This window comes from Musca autumnalis, unplaced genomic scaffold, assembly GCF_047663935.1.
Source record: "Musca autumnalis isolate F117 unplaced genomic scaffold, ASM4766393v1 scaffold_614, whole genome shotgun sequence".
Lineage (NCBI taxonomy): Eukaryota > Metazoa > Arthropoda > Insecta > Diptera > Muscidae > Musca > Musca autumnalis.
The window spans coordinates 1-18,238 of record NW_027412216.1 but is presented as its reverse complement, the minus strand read 5'-3'; the positions used below and the strand labels follow the sequence as shown (position 1 = coordinate 18,238).

The 18,238-nt window shown below is 37.4% G+C and overlaps 1 protein-coding gene across 1 annotated transcript; it reads right to left on the bottom strand.

Moving 5' to 3' along the window:
• Positions 1-4,538: 4,538 nt before the first annotated feature.
• On the bottom strand, positions 4,539-9,299 carry LOC141388151 (uncharacterized). Its single transcript, XM_073958189.1, has 3 exons — positions 8,736-9,299; positions 6,581-8,210; positions 4,539-4,816 (listed from the first exon to the last, which is right to left on the bottom strand). Exons 1-3 carry the CDS (start codon positions 9,297-9,299, stop codon positions 4,539-4,541), a joined length of 2,472 nt encoding a protein of 823 aa, XP_073814290.1.
• Positions 9,300-18,238: the final 8,939 nt, after the last annotated feature.

Below are 18,238 nucleotides of genomic sequence, written 5' to 3'. Positions count from 1 at the left end.
TTTGGCTGCAATTATTAAATTCGTTTGACATTTAACGGCATTTTATAAAATCACTAACATGTTTCATGTCCAAATTTTTACTCGATTACTTATACTTAAATAAGCATAACTTCGCCAATCTAGCTATTTATTTAAAAGTAATTTCCATATTTTTATTCTTCTGAAATCAACCTACCGACACCCACTTAGTGGGAAATACGCATACATAAACATGCAAAATTGCCCACAGGCAACATGGGGTCACAAAGGGCTAGTATACATATGTACATTCATTAGGGTTATGAATTGTCGATATTTTTTCTCAAAAACGATTTCCTGTAGCACGGATGAATAAACTTTTGCCTACTAATCACTTAAATAACGTTAATTCCATTGAAATATAAAACAAGTTCCCGCACAAATCGATTAAAAAAATATTTTTTTGAAAAAAATTATGAAATAAAAAAAAAATTAATTAAAACCAAAGACGTCTTTGTTAAAACTTAAGCCTACTAATAACTAAAATATCTACACATTCTAGGTATTATTTATGGTAATTATTTCAGAAGCGCCACAGACCAATAACGAATATGCATGAAAACAAAGCATAGTTTTCTGAACAAAAACCGGGTAGATGTCAAAAAGGACCATGAAATCGGGGAAATATCGATTGGTCATCAATGAGAACCGTACCTAAAATCCTCTGAACAACATTTTCGTGGAATATTTGGATGCTGTAAAATCTCGTCTTGTGGTACTTTCACTACGGTTCAAGAAATAAAGGACGAAAAGGACATGAAAGGAATTGAGTTAGAGGGATGAAATATTCTACAAAAAGATTCACCATCCGATTTGACTGAAGATATGTAATGTCAAAATGAAGCTACAATAACGCTTTAGAGAGATATAAAGCTATTTTCTCACATATTAAGGGGCCAAAATTGAACCATTAATCACGCAATATCTCGGAAACTTGACCTATGGTGAAAATTTCCTTTTGGGTTCTTACTACACTCACCAAGGGCTTTCATCTCCAAAAAGAATTTTCCATCCACTGACTTTGAGTCCCATTTTGTAGCACAGTGTCATTTATCGATATTTTCCGAAAAATGTGCACCTTCTCGAGGCCATAACTTCCTGAAGGAGCGTTCCAATGCTTTTGCGATATACTAAAGAGTTCTTTATTATTGTCTTGGCTACAATTGTTGTCTTTGTGTTGGATCGAAAATCTCAGTGGTTTGGTTGTTATATGCCAAAATATGCAAAAATCCTTGAAAAAAACTTCAAGTCAAAATCCGGGGGCTCGATTTTCACCGTAGACATATGGTCTAGTTGACTTTTTTGCTAAGTACAATCCCAAGAATCAGAAACTCCAGGTGCCCGAGATGATGTTCAAATCGCCCTACTCTAATATACATATATAAATTAAATTATATGATCTGAATCCATTGTAGAATATAAAATAGTAATTAAAGTATGATAATAAAATAATTTTCATTATTTGTATGCTTATTAAGTATTTTTATTCTGTATGTATTTGCTTTGAATTAAAATGTGATATTCTGTTATTCTATGTATTTTTTATTACAAAATCTCTAAAAAACACATGTGCCCTATTAATATTTTATTTGTGAAACATAAAGTTCATCCGTTGAATAATTAATAACTCTCATGTTGTATTTGAAGAACTGCAAACAAAATTGTAGTTGAATATGGACATACATACATATCAACATACACATCTATTTGTGTACATGAAGAAATGCATGAGAGCGTACTTTTGATATTTTATATTTGTAGTAAAACCAGGCAAGCGGCCAAACATGCAAATTTGTATAGGATTTTAGACAATGTCCTGAATTCACCTACTTAAACAACGGTAACTCCACAAACTTGTGCAAATGGTATGGCATGATATACACATAAATGTATTTACATATATTCAACCATGAAAACAAACGGATAAAACATACATACATATTTTGTTAAATAAATATGAATACAAGTTATGTAATAAGAAAGATAGTGAAAATTTTTATTACGAACTGCCATTCGGAGAATTTGATATGACACCTACGGCGCAATATGTGATAACAAGTAATGTCATATATTGAAAAAATTTAAAAAAAAATAATAAATTAAAAAAAAATTTCATATCGAATGCAAATAACCACGGGCAACTTAAAGTAAGTAAAAAAATCGTTTAGTTCTGCTTACCAAACTTGTTATACCCTCCATCATAAAATACTCTGAAAATTTAATAATTAATTCCCTTTCCTGTCCGCAATTTTAGTTGAAAAGATTTTCGATTTTCGTCAGAAAATGTGTTTAATCGAGCAGTGGCTTTTTGGTAGAGCAGTTTTGTGTCTACTTGGAACAAAATGTCAAATTAAAGATAGTTCGGTCAACAAATGCAAATGGAAATTCCTCAAAACACCTTAAATCAGGAGGTATCGATATATGCGGGCTATACCAAAACAAGGACCTATGTTGAAAATTTTTGGTGAAGGAATTTCGTGACTGCAAGAACCTCAAATGTCAAATAACGCGTTGTTCAGTCAAAAATGTAGCTTGAATTCTCAAAATGCTTAAAATCGAGAGGAACCATTATATGGTGGATACATCAAGACATGGTGTTTTGTTTCAAACCGTTTTGGGTAAAATCCCACTTGCGATTTCAAAGCAAACACTTTTTTATTTAAATTAAAACAAACGAAAAATTTCGATTTCGATTTAATTTACAAATATTCCAAATTTATTTCGATTTAAATACTCGGACGTATGTTCCGTTCAACAAAAAGACAACGAGTGATTATTTAATCCAAAAAATGCTTAAATTCGCTAAATCTAAACTAGCGAGTGCGCCATTTCAGCAACCATATGAAAAAATGTCCCAAGCTTCGCACAAAGTGGCCAGATCCATCCATGATGTGATGGTTTCACATAACTAACAGGGAGTCCCAAACTTTGACCCTTCACGAACGTGAACATCCCGGCCACCTTTCAGTCTTTCGGAGTCAGAAAGTCCCGAAAAGAACTCGAAAACCATGGAAAGATAAAGAAAAATAAAACGAAATAAAAATCATTAGTGTGTTGCTAAAACACAGTGCATAGTATGCACATTGATTTCAATTTGAATTCAGTTTTGAAACCATAAATTCAATTCAAAAAAATAATGATAAATTCAATCATCAACATATATAAAATAAATCCATTCCAATAATTCAATATTCAATCCAAAAAATCCAAGTAAGGAGAGGCTACAAAAAAGAATTATATAAAAACGTGTCATGGTTAAAGCAAAAATCCATGCTGCCTTACGAAAATTCAGGGAATGTAAGTCCCGGAGATAACGTATCCGAATATTGTAAACTGGGCCAGGGGTTTTCCAAAAGTACCTCCGCTAACCCCATTTCGGATAATTTTAGCATACAAATCTCCACCCAACGTTATATGTACTGGTGCCGATGTATGGAAGTATTCGTCAGCCAGCTGTAGACCTGGGAACTCCTCTACAATCCGAATATCTACAGATTTCTTCGGAGTTACCACTGTATGGTTACGACGAACTTCTGCATATGTCTCCACTGTTGTCGACATCCCATGATTGCCTCTGAGCTGAAGTAAGCATCTGGTCTTGTCTCCAACTCGAACCACCTTCTGGCCCATTCGTTTGACCAAAGACTCAGCGACAATTGAGCTCTCGCTACTGGGATCAATCAGGGCTCGCTCGTGAATATATCGATCGCCACAGATAATTTTCACCACGGCTGTCGCTTTCAATAATACAGTCTCCTGAAGGCTATATGTTGGGATCACTTCCGTAGATGTTTCCTTCTTCCAGTGAGATTTCCCTTTTCGACCCTTGTACGGCACCATTTCATTAGAAGACTCCTTTGAGGATGCATGTTGGGACGAACGAGGTCCCTTATGCTTAGAAGCGTGGGACGAACTGGGTCCCTTTTGCTTTGAAGTTTGGGACGAACTGGGTCCCTTCTTAAATGCATTTTTGGACGAACTAGGTCCGTTATGCGATGGTTCTGGCTTATCTGAAGAATTAGACGAACGAGGTCCTTTCTTCGGTTGAGATTTGGACGAACTAGGTCCTTTCAAATCAGAGCCTTTCCTCACTAACTCTTTAGACGAACGAGGTCCAGGTTTGTGAAGTAAAGTGTGGTGCGTATCTCCGCATTTTTTGCACTCCCCTTTACTCGTGCATGTGCGCCAGGTGTGGTCGTGTCCCAGACAACCCGCACAATGTTGGTAAATGGACACCATCTTCATCCTCTCAGCGTATTCCATGCTCAAAAATTTTTTACAAAACGAAGCGGATGATCGTTGAGGCAAACGCGACAAACAATACGTTTCTTGCTCACACGATTTTCGGCATTGTACTTTTTAGCTTTAACCATGATTCTAAAACAAACAAAATATCTTTAGTTAGAGGGTAGCACGACCAATTTAACCACTGGTGTGACAATTAGACCGCGTTCGGTCTTGACCTCTGCAACCCGCACCAGCTGATCGGCGCCTGGCAATATGCTAGTGACACGACCTAATCACCATTCATTAGGTGGAATGTTATCTTCTTTGATAACCACCATGTCATTAACTTTAACATTTTCGTCTGGATTTTTCCATTTGTTCCGTTTTGTGAGCTCCTTTAAATATTCATTCTTCCAACGTATACATAAGCGTTGATTCAAAGCTTTAACCCTTTGCCAACGATTTATAATTGACTCCGGTGCCTCGTAGATTTCGGGTTCCGGCGGCGACAAAATAGGCCCACCCACCAAGAAATGTCCCGGAGTTAGGACGTCAAGGGAAGATATGTCATCTGATAAAGGACAAAGAGGTCTTGAATTCAAACATGCCTCTACCCGAGCCAAAAGCGTGGAAAACTCTTCGAAAGTATACTTCAGATTTGCTGCTATTCTTCTGAAGTGGTGCTTAAACGATTTCACACCAGCCTCCCATAAGCCACCCATATGTGGTGCGCCGGCTGGATTAAAATTCCAATTTAGACCTCTGGTGGAATAAGTCTTCAGAAGTTCAGGACCAACTGAATGAATAAATGTTAAAAATTCCGTTCTCAAAGCCTTTGATGCACCTGTGAAATTCGTTCCGTTGTCCGAATACATTTCCTTTGGACAACCACGACGAGAAACAAAGCGGGAAAAAGCAGCCAAAAAAGTAGTTGACGATAAGTCGCTTACCGCTTCCAAATGAATGGCACGTGTGGCAAAACACACAAAAAGGCATACATACCCTTTGGTAATCAAACACGCTCGACCTGTATAATTCTTGATATCATAGGGGCCCGCAAAATCAACCCCAGTTCGAGTAAAAGGTCTGTCCAATATAGTTCTAGAAAGCGGCAATGAGGCCATCAATTGACTTCGAGTCTGTTTGGCCATTATGGTACAAATTCGGCACCGACCAATAGACCATCGAATTAAATTCTTTGCTCTGGGTATCCAAAATTCTGTTCTTAGAACCCGCAGCATCAGTTGATTACTGCCATGCAAAGTCACCTGATGAATGAAATTAATAAGCAGCCGTGACATTTTGCAATTATAGGGCAAAATGAGTGGATGCCTTTCGCTAAGAGCTAACTCTGTAGCATTTGACAGCCGGCCACCAACGCGCATTAAACCCTTCGAGTCAATAAATGGATGTAGACTAAGCAAATTACTTTTCGAAGAAAGTTCTTTGCCATTCAATAAGCAATGATACTCATCAATGTAGTAAACCTTTTGAGCAATAATTACTAAACGTTCCTTTGTCCTTTGAAGCTCTTCGGAACCAATCAATTTATTGGAAAAACTTTTTTGTCCCTTGAGACGGTCAACGAAGCGGAACACATATGACATAAGACGCAAAGCTTTCGCATACGATGAAAATTCGCCCAAGACATCATCATAATCTTTGATATGATGACTACTCTAATCTTTAAGCCATGAGGGTCCAGACCACCAGAGCGGCTCATCAACAAGATTTTGAGGTCGAATACCTCTACTGATCAGGTCTGCAGGATTAAATTCTGATCTAACATGCCTCCAATTGTGTTTTCCAACCTTATCAACAATTTTCGACACTCTATTAGCAACAAAGGTGTTCCACGAACTTGGTGGTTTTTGTAGCCACGCGAGGACGATCATGGAATCAGACCAACAATAAAATTTTGTGTTCTTCTCATCAAGACACAAATCGGTTCTAATAGATCCCATTAAATCTGACAGTAAAAGAGCTCCGCATAACTCCAATCTGGGCAACGAAACAACTTTCAAAGGAGCCACTCTTGACTTTGCCAACAACAAATGAGTTTGCACTGAACCATCATCAGATGCTACCCGTACATAAACGCAAGCCCCATAAGCTTTCTCAGAAGCATCTGAAAACCCATGAATTTCAACTTGGGCGCTCGGCCGAAAACCAACCCATCTAGGGATTTTAATATTATTTAGTGAAACATAGTCGGCAACGAATTGTTCCCACTTATGACATATTTTCTCGGGTACTATGTCATCCCATCCAATCCCTTCACTCCAAATCTCTTGCATTAACATTTTAGCAACGACGATCACAGGGCCTAACCAACCTGCGGGATCAAACAAACTGGCAATGATGGACAAAACTTCCCTTTTCGTAAAATTCGACTTCATTTGGATGGGCTTGACCGAAAAATAGAAAAAATCATTCTTGGCATTCCATCTAATGCCTAAGGTTTTGGCGTTACTTTCATCCTCAATCTCAAGAAACTTTCCCGACAGAAGATGATCTGGTGGTAACCCTTGCAAAATTTTTTCTTCGTTAGAGGTCCACTTCCTCATAGAAAAACCAGCCGAAGACAGAGCACAAACCAATTGATCCCTAGCTTCTATTGCTAATGCTAATTCATGAGCGCCTGCTAGGGCATCATCCACGTACATCATTCTGCGCAAAATTTTGGCCGCTAAAGGCAAGTCCTTTTCAACATCTGACGCCAACTGGAGCAAAGTCCTAATGGCCAAAAAAGGTGCACAATTTACACCAAACGTGACTGTCTTCAATTCAAAACTTTTTAAGGAAGCTTTAGGGTCCTTACGAAACACCAATCTTTGGAACCTTGTGTGATGCTCATTCAACCAAATCTGGCGATACATTTTTTCAACATCACCATTGAAAACATAACGATAAAAACGCCAACGAATTATCATCAACATCAAGTCGTTTTCCAAAATCGGACCAGGATATAGAGTATCATTCAAACTCAAACCTGTAGTGGACTTACTGGAGGCATTAAAAACCACTCTAACCTTGGTTGAAGAACTTTCAGGTTTAATGACAGCGTGATGGGGCAGATAAAAAGAACTGAAGTCTTCCTCATCTTGTACCACTTCTGTCATATGACCCAATGTCTCATATTCCTCCAATACTGAATCATATACCGACTTAAATTCAGGTTTCTTTGACAAGTATGCTTCATTTCGCAAAAATTGTCTACAAGCTCTCGTTCTTGACAGGCCTAGACCCTTTCCATCCGCATACTGAGGCTTAAAAGGCAACGAAACCACATAACGACCATCAGATAATCTTTTCTTGGTCTTTTGATAAACTTCCTCACAATATACTTCTTCAGGACTGTATTCTGAAATTTTCGGTGGTTCCTCTAACTTCCAAAATTTTTCTAACAATTTGTCCATTTCGACTGCCGTACAAAAAGAGACACAGGACGTAAATGACCCTGAGTTCGGGCTAGCAATCGGACCTGTGAGAACCCAACCGAAAATAGTTTCTTGTGCCAAAAGAGAACCCAGCACATTCCGTTGCACACCACCCAACAATATCTGTGGATAAATATCTCCACCTAGCAAAATGTCAACTTGGTCACTCTTAGCAAATTTGAGATCAGCTAAAGGCGCAATGCCCAACGAATAAATATCTGGAATGTCCAAAGTGTAACTAGGCAACTTTCCAGTTAATCTTGGCAAAACCAAACTAGAAACTTGGACTTCAAAACTATCGCTATGAGGCGATTTCAACCAAAACGTACATTGTTTCTCAGTAGATCCCGCTAAAGCATCATTGAGGCCTGATATTCGTGCGTTGACTTTCTTAATTGGAAGGTTAAGTCGTCGCTGAAGCTTCTCAGAAATAAATGTTGCCTGAGATCCCGAATCAATCAAAGCTCTGGCAGCAAAAATTACACCATTGACGTCAATTTGAACAATGGCTGTTCCCAATAAAACCTGTTTTCGAGTAGCAACAAAACAATTTTGAACTCTGGACTCAGTATTAGTTACTGTCTGTGCAGCCTGTCGGCTAGTACTAGGATGATCACCAGAATCGATAATCACATCAGAACCACTCTGTTTAGAATCTCGATGCAAAAGAGTGTGGTGCTTTAAACAACATTTTGAACAACTCATCCTTTTTGTGCATTGGTTCAACTTATGGTTGCTACTGAAACAGTTTTTGCAGAGATTATTCCTCTTTACTGCAACAAATCTTTGCTCTTGCGTCATTTTCAAAAACTTCGGACACGATTTCAACCAATGATCTTGTGAACAAACAAAACAGACATTTTTGTTTATATTTGCCTGGTATGTCTTTACTTTCTTGCTTGAACGAGAAGTATCATGATCCCTTTTTCCTCCAGTAGACTTAAAATCCTGGGAATGCGTTAAGTCATACACTGTCTCTAATGATTGAAATCTGGCTGTCAAAAACTCATCAAGATCAGACCACTTAGAAACTTCTGTTTTCTTACTCACCGTCTGCTCCCAAAGCGATAAAGTATTTGTGGGTAGTTTGGTCGAGCATAAAAACACAAAAATTGGATCCCAACTATCTATGTTAATTTGATGCAACTTCAGGGCCGTGATACAATTGTTAACATCCCTTTGGAGTCGCTTAATCTCTCCAGCGGATTCATGTTTGACAGACCCTAGATTAAAAAGAATCTTCAATTGGCTGTTCACTAAGATTCGCTTGTTCTCATATCTATCTTTTAGATTGGACCATGCGTTTGCAAACCCATCGTTTGTCAGAGGTGATTTTTTAACAATCTCCAAAGCCTCACCTTGAGTACTTTGGCGTAAATAAAATAATTTTTCCACCGGCGTAATAGATTTACACTCAATATATACCGCGGTGAACATGTCTCTAAAAGACGGCCACGACAAATAATCACCATGAAAAATTTCCGTCGTGCACGGAGGCAAACGCAAACGATGATCGGCAACATTATTCTCTGAGAACCGTTCTCTTTGGCTTGGGCTAGTCATTGTGGACGACAAAGTCGAATTGTCCATAAAGGTTTGGGATAATTCACCCATTTGCGCAGAACAACTCATATAAGCTTCTCTACACTGCCTATAGAGAATGGCTACTTCGTCCTTGGACCCACTACACTCAATACATACATGTTCATATGTAGAATTAATTCTAGCCCATAGCCTTTTCAATTCAGCCTTACGAGGCTCAACATCAAACAACGTGACACTACTCTTTGTAGCATTAAAATCTGTCTCAAATTCTAACAGCAACCCCGCAAGTGCTTTAAATTTCAATAAAACTTTCGACTCTGCCATAATTTCCAAAAAAATCACAAACTTTCAATATAAATTTAAGAAACTGCCTTTGAATTTTATAAAAACCACAACAACTTCACTTAATTTTGTGCAGAAAATAAATCACTCGCAGCAAAATATCTTAACGGTGTCAACAAACCGCTTAAAACAGGAAATAACCACAAAAAAAAATATCCTTTTTTAAATAATCTAACACCAATAATCTGTTATTGTTAAGTGAAGGACGACTCACCTTGTTATTACAAGTCTCCTTGTACCATAAACTGCACCTGTCACTGGCAATAAGCGATGGGCAACAACAAACAACCCATACAATTTTTAAGAGAAACACAAAAAAATATTGCTATTGCAATTAAAAGAAAATAAAGCACAAACGAAATTGTCCTTTATAGTTAGGTAGCAGTCACGCACTTTTTGTAATGTCGATAAAATATTTGGCCACAATTTATTAGAAACAGATATTGACAAATGTCCGTCCGTCTGTTTCAATTCCAAATATTCGTTTATTTCTTAACAACAACACTGGCGATCACTGGCACAATTATTTATATATGTATTCATAAATTATTTTTATATTTTTTTCCTTAATTTAGCCTTTTCACTTTTTAAGAAATATTTTAATTTATTAAAATAATAAAAATGATCTTGCAAATAAAAAGGAAAATGAAAAAACCAAAACAAACAACTAAATAACTAACAAGAAGAAGACCAACGAGTAATCCACTGTTAGTTGTTAGTGTTTTCTGCCAATACGGCGATCAGCTGCGTCGGCGTTGCCAGATCAACACCTTTTGGTCAAAAACTGGGGTAATTAAATATTTTTTGGGTATTTTCCAAATAATTTTTATTTGCAAAAAATATTAATTTTATGCACAAATTAGATAAATTATATCCAAAATTGACAGTATTACCTGATTTTCGCCAATATCCAACAAAAGGACAAAAAAATGATCCTCGTACTCACGATCCGGCTCGAAGGACTATGTTTTGTTTCAAACCGTTTTGGGTAAAATCCCAACAACAACAAAAAAGAAAATCACCGGCGGAGCACAACTGGAGCCAACGAAAGCTAAAATCAGGCAATTTTTAAAGAAATAAAAAACACTTTTATTTCCGCACTTGCGATTTCAAAGCAAACACTTTTTTTTATTTAAATTAAAACAAACGAAAAATTTCGATTTCGATTTAATTTACAAATATTCCAAATTTATTTCGATTTAAATACTCGGACGTATGTTCCGTTCAACAAAAAGACAACGAGTGATTATTTAATCCAAAAAATGCTTAAATTCGCTAAATCTAAACTAGCGAGTGCGCCATTTCAGCAACCATATGAAAAATGTCCCAAGCTTCGCACAAAGTGGCCAGATCCATCCATGATGTGATGGTTTCACATAACTAACAGGGAGTCCCAAACTTTGACCCTTCACGAACGTGAACACATGGACATATGCTAAAAATTTTTGGAGGAGAAGTTTCGTGACCACTTAGAAACTAAAGTCACTTCCTTCTTCAAACATACGCGGTCCAGATGGTGTTCCTACTAATATTCTTAAATCTTGGGCCAATGAAATTTATTTGCCACTTACAAAAATCTTTAACTATTCCTTAAATATAGGTTACTTTCCAACTTTCTGGAGATCGATCTTCATTATTCCACTTCACAAATCTGGTAATATATGCTTTGTTGAAAATTATAGGTGTATAGAAAAACTTAGTGCTATCTCAAAACTTTTTGAACTTTTAGTTTCTGGAAGACTTTCTCACTTTGTTAAATCTATAATTTCACTTTTTCAGCATGGATTCATGAAAGGCAGATCTACAATTACAAATCTCATGGAGTTTATAGGTCAGGTCTATAAAGGGTTTTTCATATAAACAACATACCGATTTTAGTAAAGCCTTTGATACAGTAGTGCATAAACATTTGCTTTATAAACTTGATATCATGGGATTTCCACAATCTTTATTGATTTGGATTTCTTCTTATTTAGAAGTTAGCACCCAAAAAGTTTTATTTAACGAGTCATTTCCAAGGACTTGTTAGTTTCTTCCGTTGTGCCGCAAGGTGGCCACCTGAGCCCACTTTTATTTGTACTTTACATGGACGATCTTCCTTCAGCTATACGTTACTGCAAAATTTAATGTATAAGCTCTTCTTTTAATTGAATTCATTAAGTAATTCAAATATTCTACAGTTTGACCTGCACTCTCTTACTAATTGGTGGTTACGCAAATGGGATGACTTTGAATCTCAAAAAGTGTGAAAAATTGTCTTTATCTAGATCACCTCCGTTTTTCTCCAATTATTATATTGGTTCACATCAATTAGAAAACGTTGACACTTTCCTAGATCTAGATGTTTTACTACATCCAAAATTGCGTTTCAATTTGCACATTGATTCTTGTGTTAATAAAGCTAAATCATTATTGGGTTTTATGAAACGTTGGTCTAAAGAAGGGGTTGGAAGATACCAAGGAACGGTCATGACCGGTTTTAACATGGCAAAGCCCAGGATTTATCTTGGTCCCTCTTTCATCTCAAGTGGACACTGACCTCCCCGTGGTGTCACCTAGGGAACAGCCTTTAACACCCGTTAAAGGTAATGAGCTAACATGTGCCGCGCGTTCACACATAAGAACGTTAAAAACTTGGGTTTGGGAGTCGGGTTAGTAACCTTCCCCTAGAAATAACAGCCTACTATGAAAAAAAAACACGAAAGAAAAGAAAAACAAAACCCCTCTAAAGTTGACGAACCCCGCAAACGTTTTAAGGACCATGATCTGCGAATCTGAACCTGGAATGTTCGCGCTCTTTATAGAGAAGGTGCAGTCTTCGCATTGGCAGACGTACTTGAAAAGTACAGGCCGATATTACTGCCATACAGGAAATACGATAGATTGGGAAAGGCGTCACAACAACACCTAAAGGTGACGCACTGTATATATAGCTGCCATGACGTAAAGCATGACTTTGGTTGCGGATTCGTAGTTAGTCGGAGACTAAAACATCTGGTATTCAGCTTCAACCCAGTGAATGAAAGACTTGCTGCAATTCGAATAAAAGCTAAATTCTTCAACATTAACTTTATTTGCGCTCATGGTCCCACTGAAGAAAAGGACGAACAGACCAAAGATATATTTTACGAGCGCTTAGAAGAAACATATGACCGTTGCCCTGCCCATGACATTAAAATCATTCTAGGCGATTTTAATGCCAAAATTGGAAAGGAGAATATCTTTGGCCCAACAGTCGGAAAATTCATTCTCCACAGTGAAACATCTGACAATGGTATGAGGCTGATAGACTTTGCAGCTGCAAAAAACATGGTAGTTAGCAGTACCAGATTTAACCATCTCGATTTTCATAAGGGCACCTGGCTGTCTCCATATCAAAGAACAAGTAATCAAATTGATCATGTTGTGATAGATGGAAGACATTCATCCAGCGTGTTGGATGTACGATCGTTCCGAGGCGGAAACATTGATCGGACCACTACCTTGTTGCAGCAAAGGTACGTACCCGTCTAAACGTTGCAAATAAAGCACGAACAGACACAACGCGGAAGTTGGACATCGATAGGCTGCAAACACAACAGATAACCACAGCTTATTCCACTCAACTAGCCCAATTGCTTAACGCGAGCACTCCTTGTCCGATAACATAACAACACAATGGCAAAATATTGCCCACTCCATGCAAACAGCCGCAAAATCCATACTTGGATTCCAGAGACCTCCACAAAGGAATTCATGGTATGACCAGGAGTGTCGTGTTGCTACCGAAGAGGAAAATGCAGCATATAGAGCTACTTTACAATCAGTAGCAACACGTAGCGAGATATCGGGAGAAAAAGAGAGAAGAGAAACGTCTTTTCCGCAAGAAAAAGAGAGAAATGGAAAACGGGAGTGTGAAAAAATCCGAAAATTCTACCAAAGAGTGGCTTTGGCACATCCTCCTGTAGAGACCAGCAAGGTAATCTGGTAACAGATACAGATAGCGTGCTCAGGATATGGAAGGAACATTTCTCCAATCTGCTGGTATCCAATAGTAGCGAAGACGATGATACCACAGATCCAATCCCAGAAGATGGTATAGAATGTATACCGCCCGGCCAAGATGAGGTAAAAACAGCAATCAACCGACTGAAAAATAATAAAGCAGCAGGAGCCGATGGCTTACTAGCCGAGCTGTTTAAAACCGGAGGTGACGAGCAGATAAGTTGTATGCATCAGCTAGTTAGCACCATCTGGCAGGAAGAACGCGTACCCGATATTGGAACCTGAGCATCCTATGTCCCGTCCACAAGAAAGGAGATAAAACTGTATGCTCCAACTATAGGGGCATAAGTCTTCTCCCTATTGCCTATAAGATAGTGTCAGGGATATTGTGCGAACGACTAAAGCAAATGGTCAACGAAAAAATTGGACCATTCCAATATGACTTTAGACCTGGCAAGTCCACCATTGACCAGATATTTACCCTGCGTCAAATCCTAGAGAAGACCCAAGAGATGCAGATCGACACATATCACCTTTTTGTCGATTAGAAAGCAGCATTCGACAGTCCCCTCCGATCAAACGTATTCCATGCAATGTCTGAATTTGATATCCCCGCAAAGCTCATCCGGCTTTGTAAGATGACTTTAACTGATATTAGATCCTCAGTTAAAATTGGACCGAAGAATTTTGTACCAAAAAGGTTTCAGACAAGGGGACAGCCTTTAATGTGACCTATTCAACATTTTGCTGGAAAAGGTAATACGAGATGCAAATGTCAAAAGAAATGGCACAATTTACACCAATAGCCACATGTTACTTGCTTATGATGATGACATAAACATCATGGGACGATCAATAAAGGAAGTAACTGATACCTTTAGGAAGGTCGAAGCAGAATCTGCGAATGTGGGTCTGGCGGTAAACGGCAAAAAGACCAAATTGATGGTGTCGACGCGCAAAGCGTCCATAGAGTTCGGACCAACTGTAGAAGTTGGTACCTACAATTTTGAGGTTGTTAAAGACTTCGTCTACCTCGGCACTGCCATAAACACAACAAACAACATCAGTTGTGAAATAAAAAGAAGAATTGTATTGGCCAACAGATGCTACTATGGTTTAAGTAAGCAATTTAAAAACAAAGCCACATCTCGTCAAACAAAAATAACACTATACAAAACGCTGATGCTACCCGTGCTAATGTATGGCTACGAAGCATGGGTACTTGTGCAAGCAGATAAGGCAGTGCTTGGTGTGTTTGAGAGGAAAAATCTACGGGCCGATATGCGTTGACGGTGAATATCGACGTCGTATGAACCACGAGGTATATCAGCTATACAAAGACATGAATATAGTTAAACGTATCGAGATGCAAGGATTGCGTTGGCTAGGCCATATAATAAGAATGAGAGATGATGAACCCGCTAAAAAGGCTTATGAATACATGCCACATGGCGGTGCACGGTGCAGGCCTAAGCTTCGATGGAGCATACAAGTGTATGAAGAAATGAAAAGGCGCGGTATTCCAAAAAGTCAAGCGAAAAACAGAGAGGAATGGAGATCTCTTCTTAGTTCGGTCTATGGAACAAATGTTCTGTAATGGGCCAACTAAGAAAGTAAGGTCTTAAGAATTTGATGACCCATACGTTATGAAACGTTTTTAAGTTAGCCTTGTTCGCCCAATTCTTGAATATGGGTGCATTCTATGGATACCTTATTACAAATTATACTCTGATAAAACTGAGTCGGTTCAAATCCAATTCCTTCTGTTTGTTCCCTGCGTGGTCTACGTTGGGACACGACCGTGCTACTCCCACCTTATGAAAGCCGTTTAATGTTATTTAATCTCCCTACTCTTGAACAAAGAAGATTTACACTAAAGCGCTATTTCTTTCTAAACTGTTACGTGCCTTAATTTATTGTCCTTACTTGATCGGTGAAATAAGATTTAATGTTCCTTCACGTATAACCCGTAATTTCTTGCCAATTAATTTGCCAACTATGAAAACCAATTATGAAGCTAATAACCCATTAAGTTCACTGAGTGATATACAGTTGCGTGCAAAATAATAGCAATGCGGAACTGCTATGTACGAAAATAGCAATACTGCTATAAATCCTTAAAGCCATTTAATTATCTGCAACAGGCGAATGCCTATAAGGTACCAGACCAAAAATATTTACATAAATATGCAACTATTAAGAAACACCATTCAAGTTTTCTGCTCAGGAAGGTTTTTTTCGTGTAAAAAATAATAGCAGTGCAAGTAAGCCAAGTAAAATGAACATTAGGGATATAACTTTTTGCACTTTTTTGCAAATATCAAAAATACCACCACATAGCCGTGTAGAGCATGAAAAACTATTATGAAATAAGGTGTAATTTTTTCTCTATCGCGAAAAAAATTTCCGCACCAAATGCATTGAAGTTCAGTAATGGTTGTGAGTAAGAAAAATGACCATTATCACACCACACTAAAAATTAATAATAAAAACATTGAGCGAGTCACTAATTTCACATACCTTGGAGTATTGTTAAATGAAAAATGGGACTCTTCCAAGGAAATCAAACGTCGTATAGAGATGGCCGGAGATGCATTTTTCAAATACAAAACAGTCTTTACAAATCACGATATAAGCCTCTCAACAAAAGTCAGATTCGTGAAATGCTATATCTGGTCCGTACTACTTTACGCAGTTGAGACATGGACCATCAAAATTGCAGATGAGAAAAAACTTGAATCCTTCGAGATATGGGTCTACCGAAGGATTTTAAAGATACCATGGACTGATCATGTAACAAACCAGGACGTTTTACGCAGAATGGGTTTAGATAGACAATTGCTGCGACATGCCAAAGCTCGGAAAATTGCATATTTGGGACATCTGATGCGAAATGAAAAGTATAAACTCCTGCAAACCATCATAAAGGGCAATATAGAAGGAAAAAGAGGAAGAGGCAGGAGAGAATTGAACTGGCTGAAAAACATACAAGATTGGACAGGCTGCCATGATGAAAGAAGCATGATTTCGGCGGCAAAAAATAGAGAGCTGTTTATGCCTGTATAATATAAAATAAAATAGCATAACACATTTATAATAATATTGTATGATCGCTTATATCCGGATAACGGATTTGCAAATAAAGAAGAAGAAGAATGTTTTTTTTTTAATTTTGACTGTTATAACAACATATTTGCTTTTCATTAAAATTCTTATTTTTTTGTAATCTAATTTAAAATCATTCTGGACCAATTTGTTCTCAAATCGCGCCATTTCGGAGCGTATTAGGAATTTTTGACACTATTGCAATTTTTGGGTTTTCTTTACAAACTCGTGAATTTTATATTTTTTGTATAAATATTTATAGAAAATAAATACAATTCTCACAGGTCAAGTCAACAAAAACAGCCTGTAACTTTCGCGAATTTATTGCAAATGACCCCATATTCTCTTGTCCGATAGATACAAAAAACATAAACATAAAATTCACGAGTTTATAAAAAAACATCAAAATTGCAATAGTGTCAAAAGTTCATAATATGCTCCGAAATGGCGCGATTTGAGAACAAATTGGTCCAGAACGGTTTGGTAATGATTTTAAATTAAATTATAAAAAAATAAAAATTTTAATGAAAATCAAATATGTTGTTATCTATATATATAAAAGAGCTTAGTGATGACTGAGTGAGTGAGTGAGTGACTGACTGACTGACTGGCATATCATCGCCCAGACGAAACCGCTGAAGCTAGAAAGCTGAAATTTTGACTGTGCGTTGCTGTTGGTGTGTAGGCGTGAGATAAGGCTGGGTTTTTGAAAATTCGACCTAGAAGGGTACGAAAAGTACTAAAAGGTACTAAATATGGTACCCTTTGTATTAGGCAAACGAGAAGAGCTAGAATTCTGAAATTTGGAATGAGGGTAACTGATGGAGAGTTAGAAAGATGTACCAAAGGGTTTTTGGAAATTCGACCTCTAAGTGTACGAAAATGTCTAAAAGTTACAAAATTTAGTACCAGTTGTATATTTTGAACGGATTTAGCTAGAAACTTTGAATTTGGTATGTAAATGAAGGTTAGGAAGTGGTGTTTATAAAAGGAAATGGTTTAGGAAATTCATACTCATGTGTACGAAAAGTACTAAATGGTACTAAATTTAGTACAATTTGGATTTGGGTGAAAGGATAGAGCTGGAAACCTGAAATTTGGAATTAAGATTACTGACGGAGTATAGGATTGAGATATGGGGGTAGTTTTGGAAATTCGTACTTATGTGTACGAAAAGTACTAAATGGTACTAAATTTAGTACAACTTGGATTTGGGTGAAAGGATAAAGTTCGAAACCTGAAATGTGGAATTAAGATTACTGTTAGAGTGTAGAATTGAGATAGGTTTGGAAATTCGTAAATTATGTGAACGAAAAGTACTAAATGGTACTATATTTAGTACAACTTGGATTTGGGTTAACGGGAATAGCTGGAAACCTGAAATTTGGAATTAAGATTACTGACGGAGTATAGGATTGAGATATTGGGGTAGTTTTGGAAATGCGAACTTATGTATACGAAAAGTACTAAATGCTACTAAATTTAGTACAACTTGGATTTGGGTGAAAGGATAAAGTTCGAAACCTGAAATTTGGAATTAAGATTACTGTTGGAGTGTAGAATTGAGATAGGTTTGG

Coding starts and splice junctions, on each gene's coding strand:
- LOC141388151 (XM_073958189.1), bottom strand. CDS start 9,299: ATGGGTGAATTATCCCAAACCTTTATGGACAATTCGACTTTGTCGTCC. Junction 8,211..8,735: donor TATCGCTTTGGGAGCAGACG/GTGAGTAAGAAA, acceptor ACTCGAAAACAG/GTTTTATTGGGAACAGCCAT. Junction 4,817..6,580: donor CAGTTTGTTTGATCCCGCAG/GTTGGTTAGGCC, acceptor GTCCTTTATCAG/ATGACATATCTTCCCTTGAC.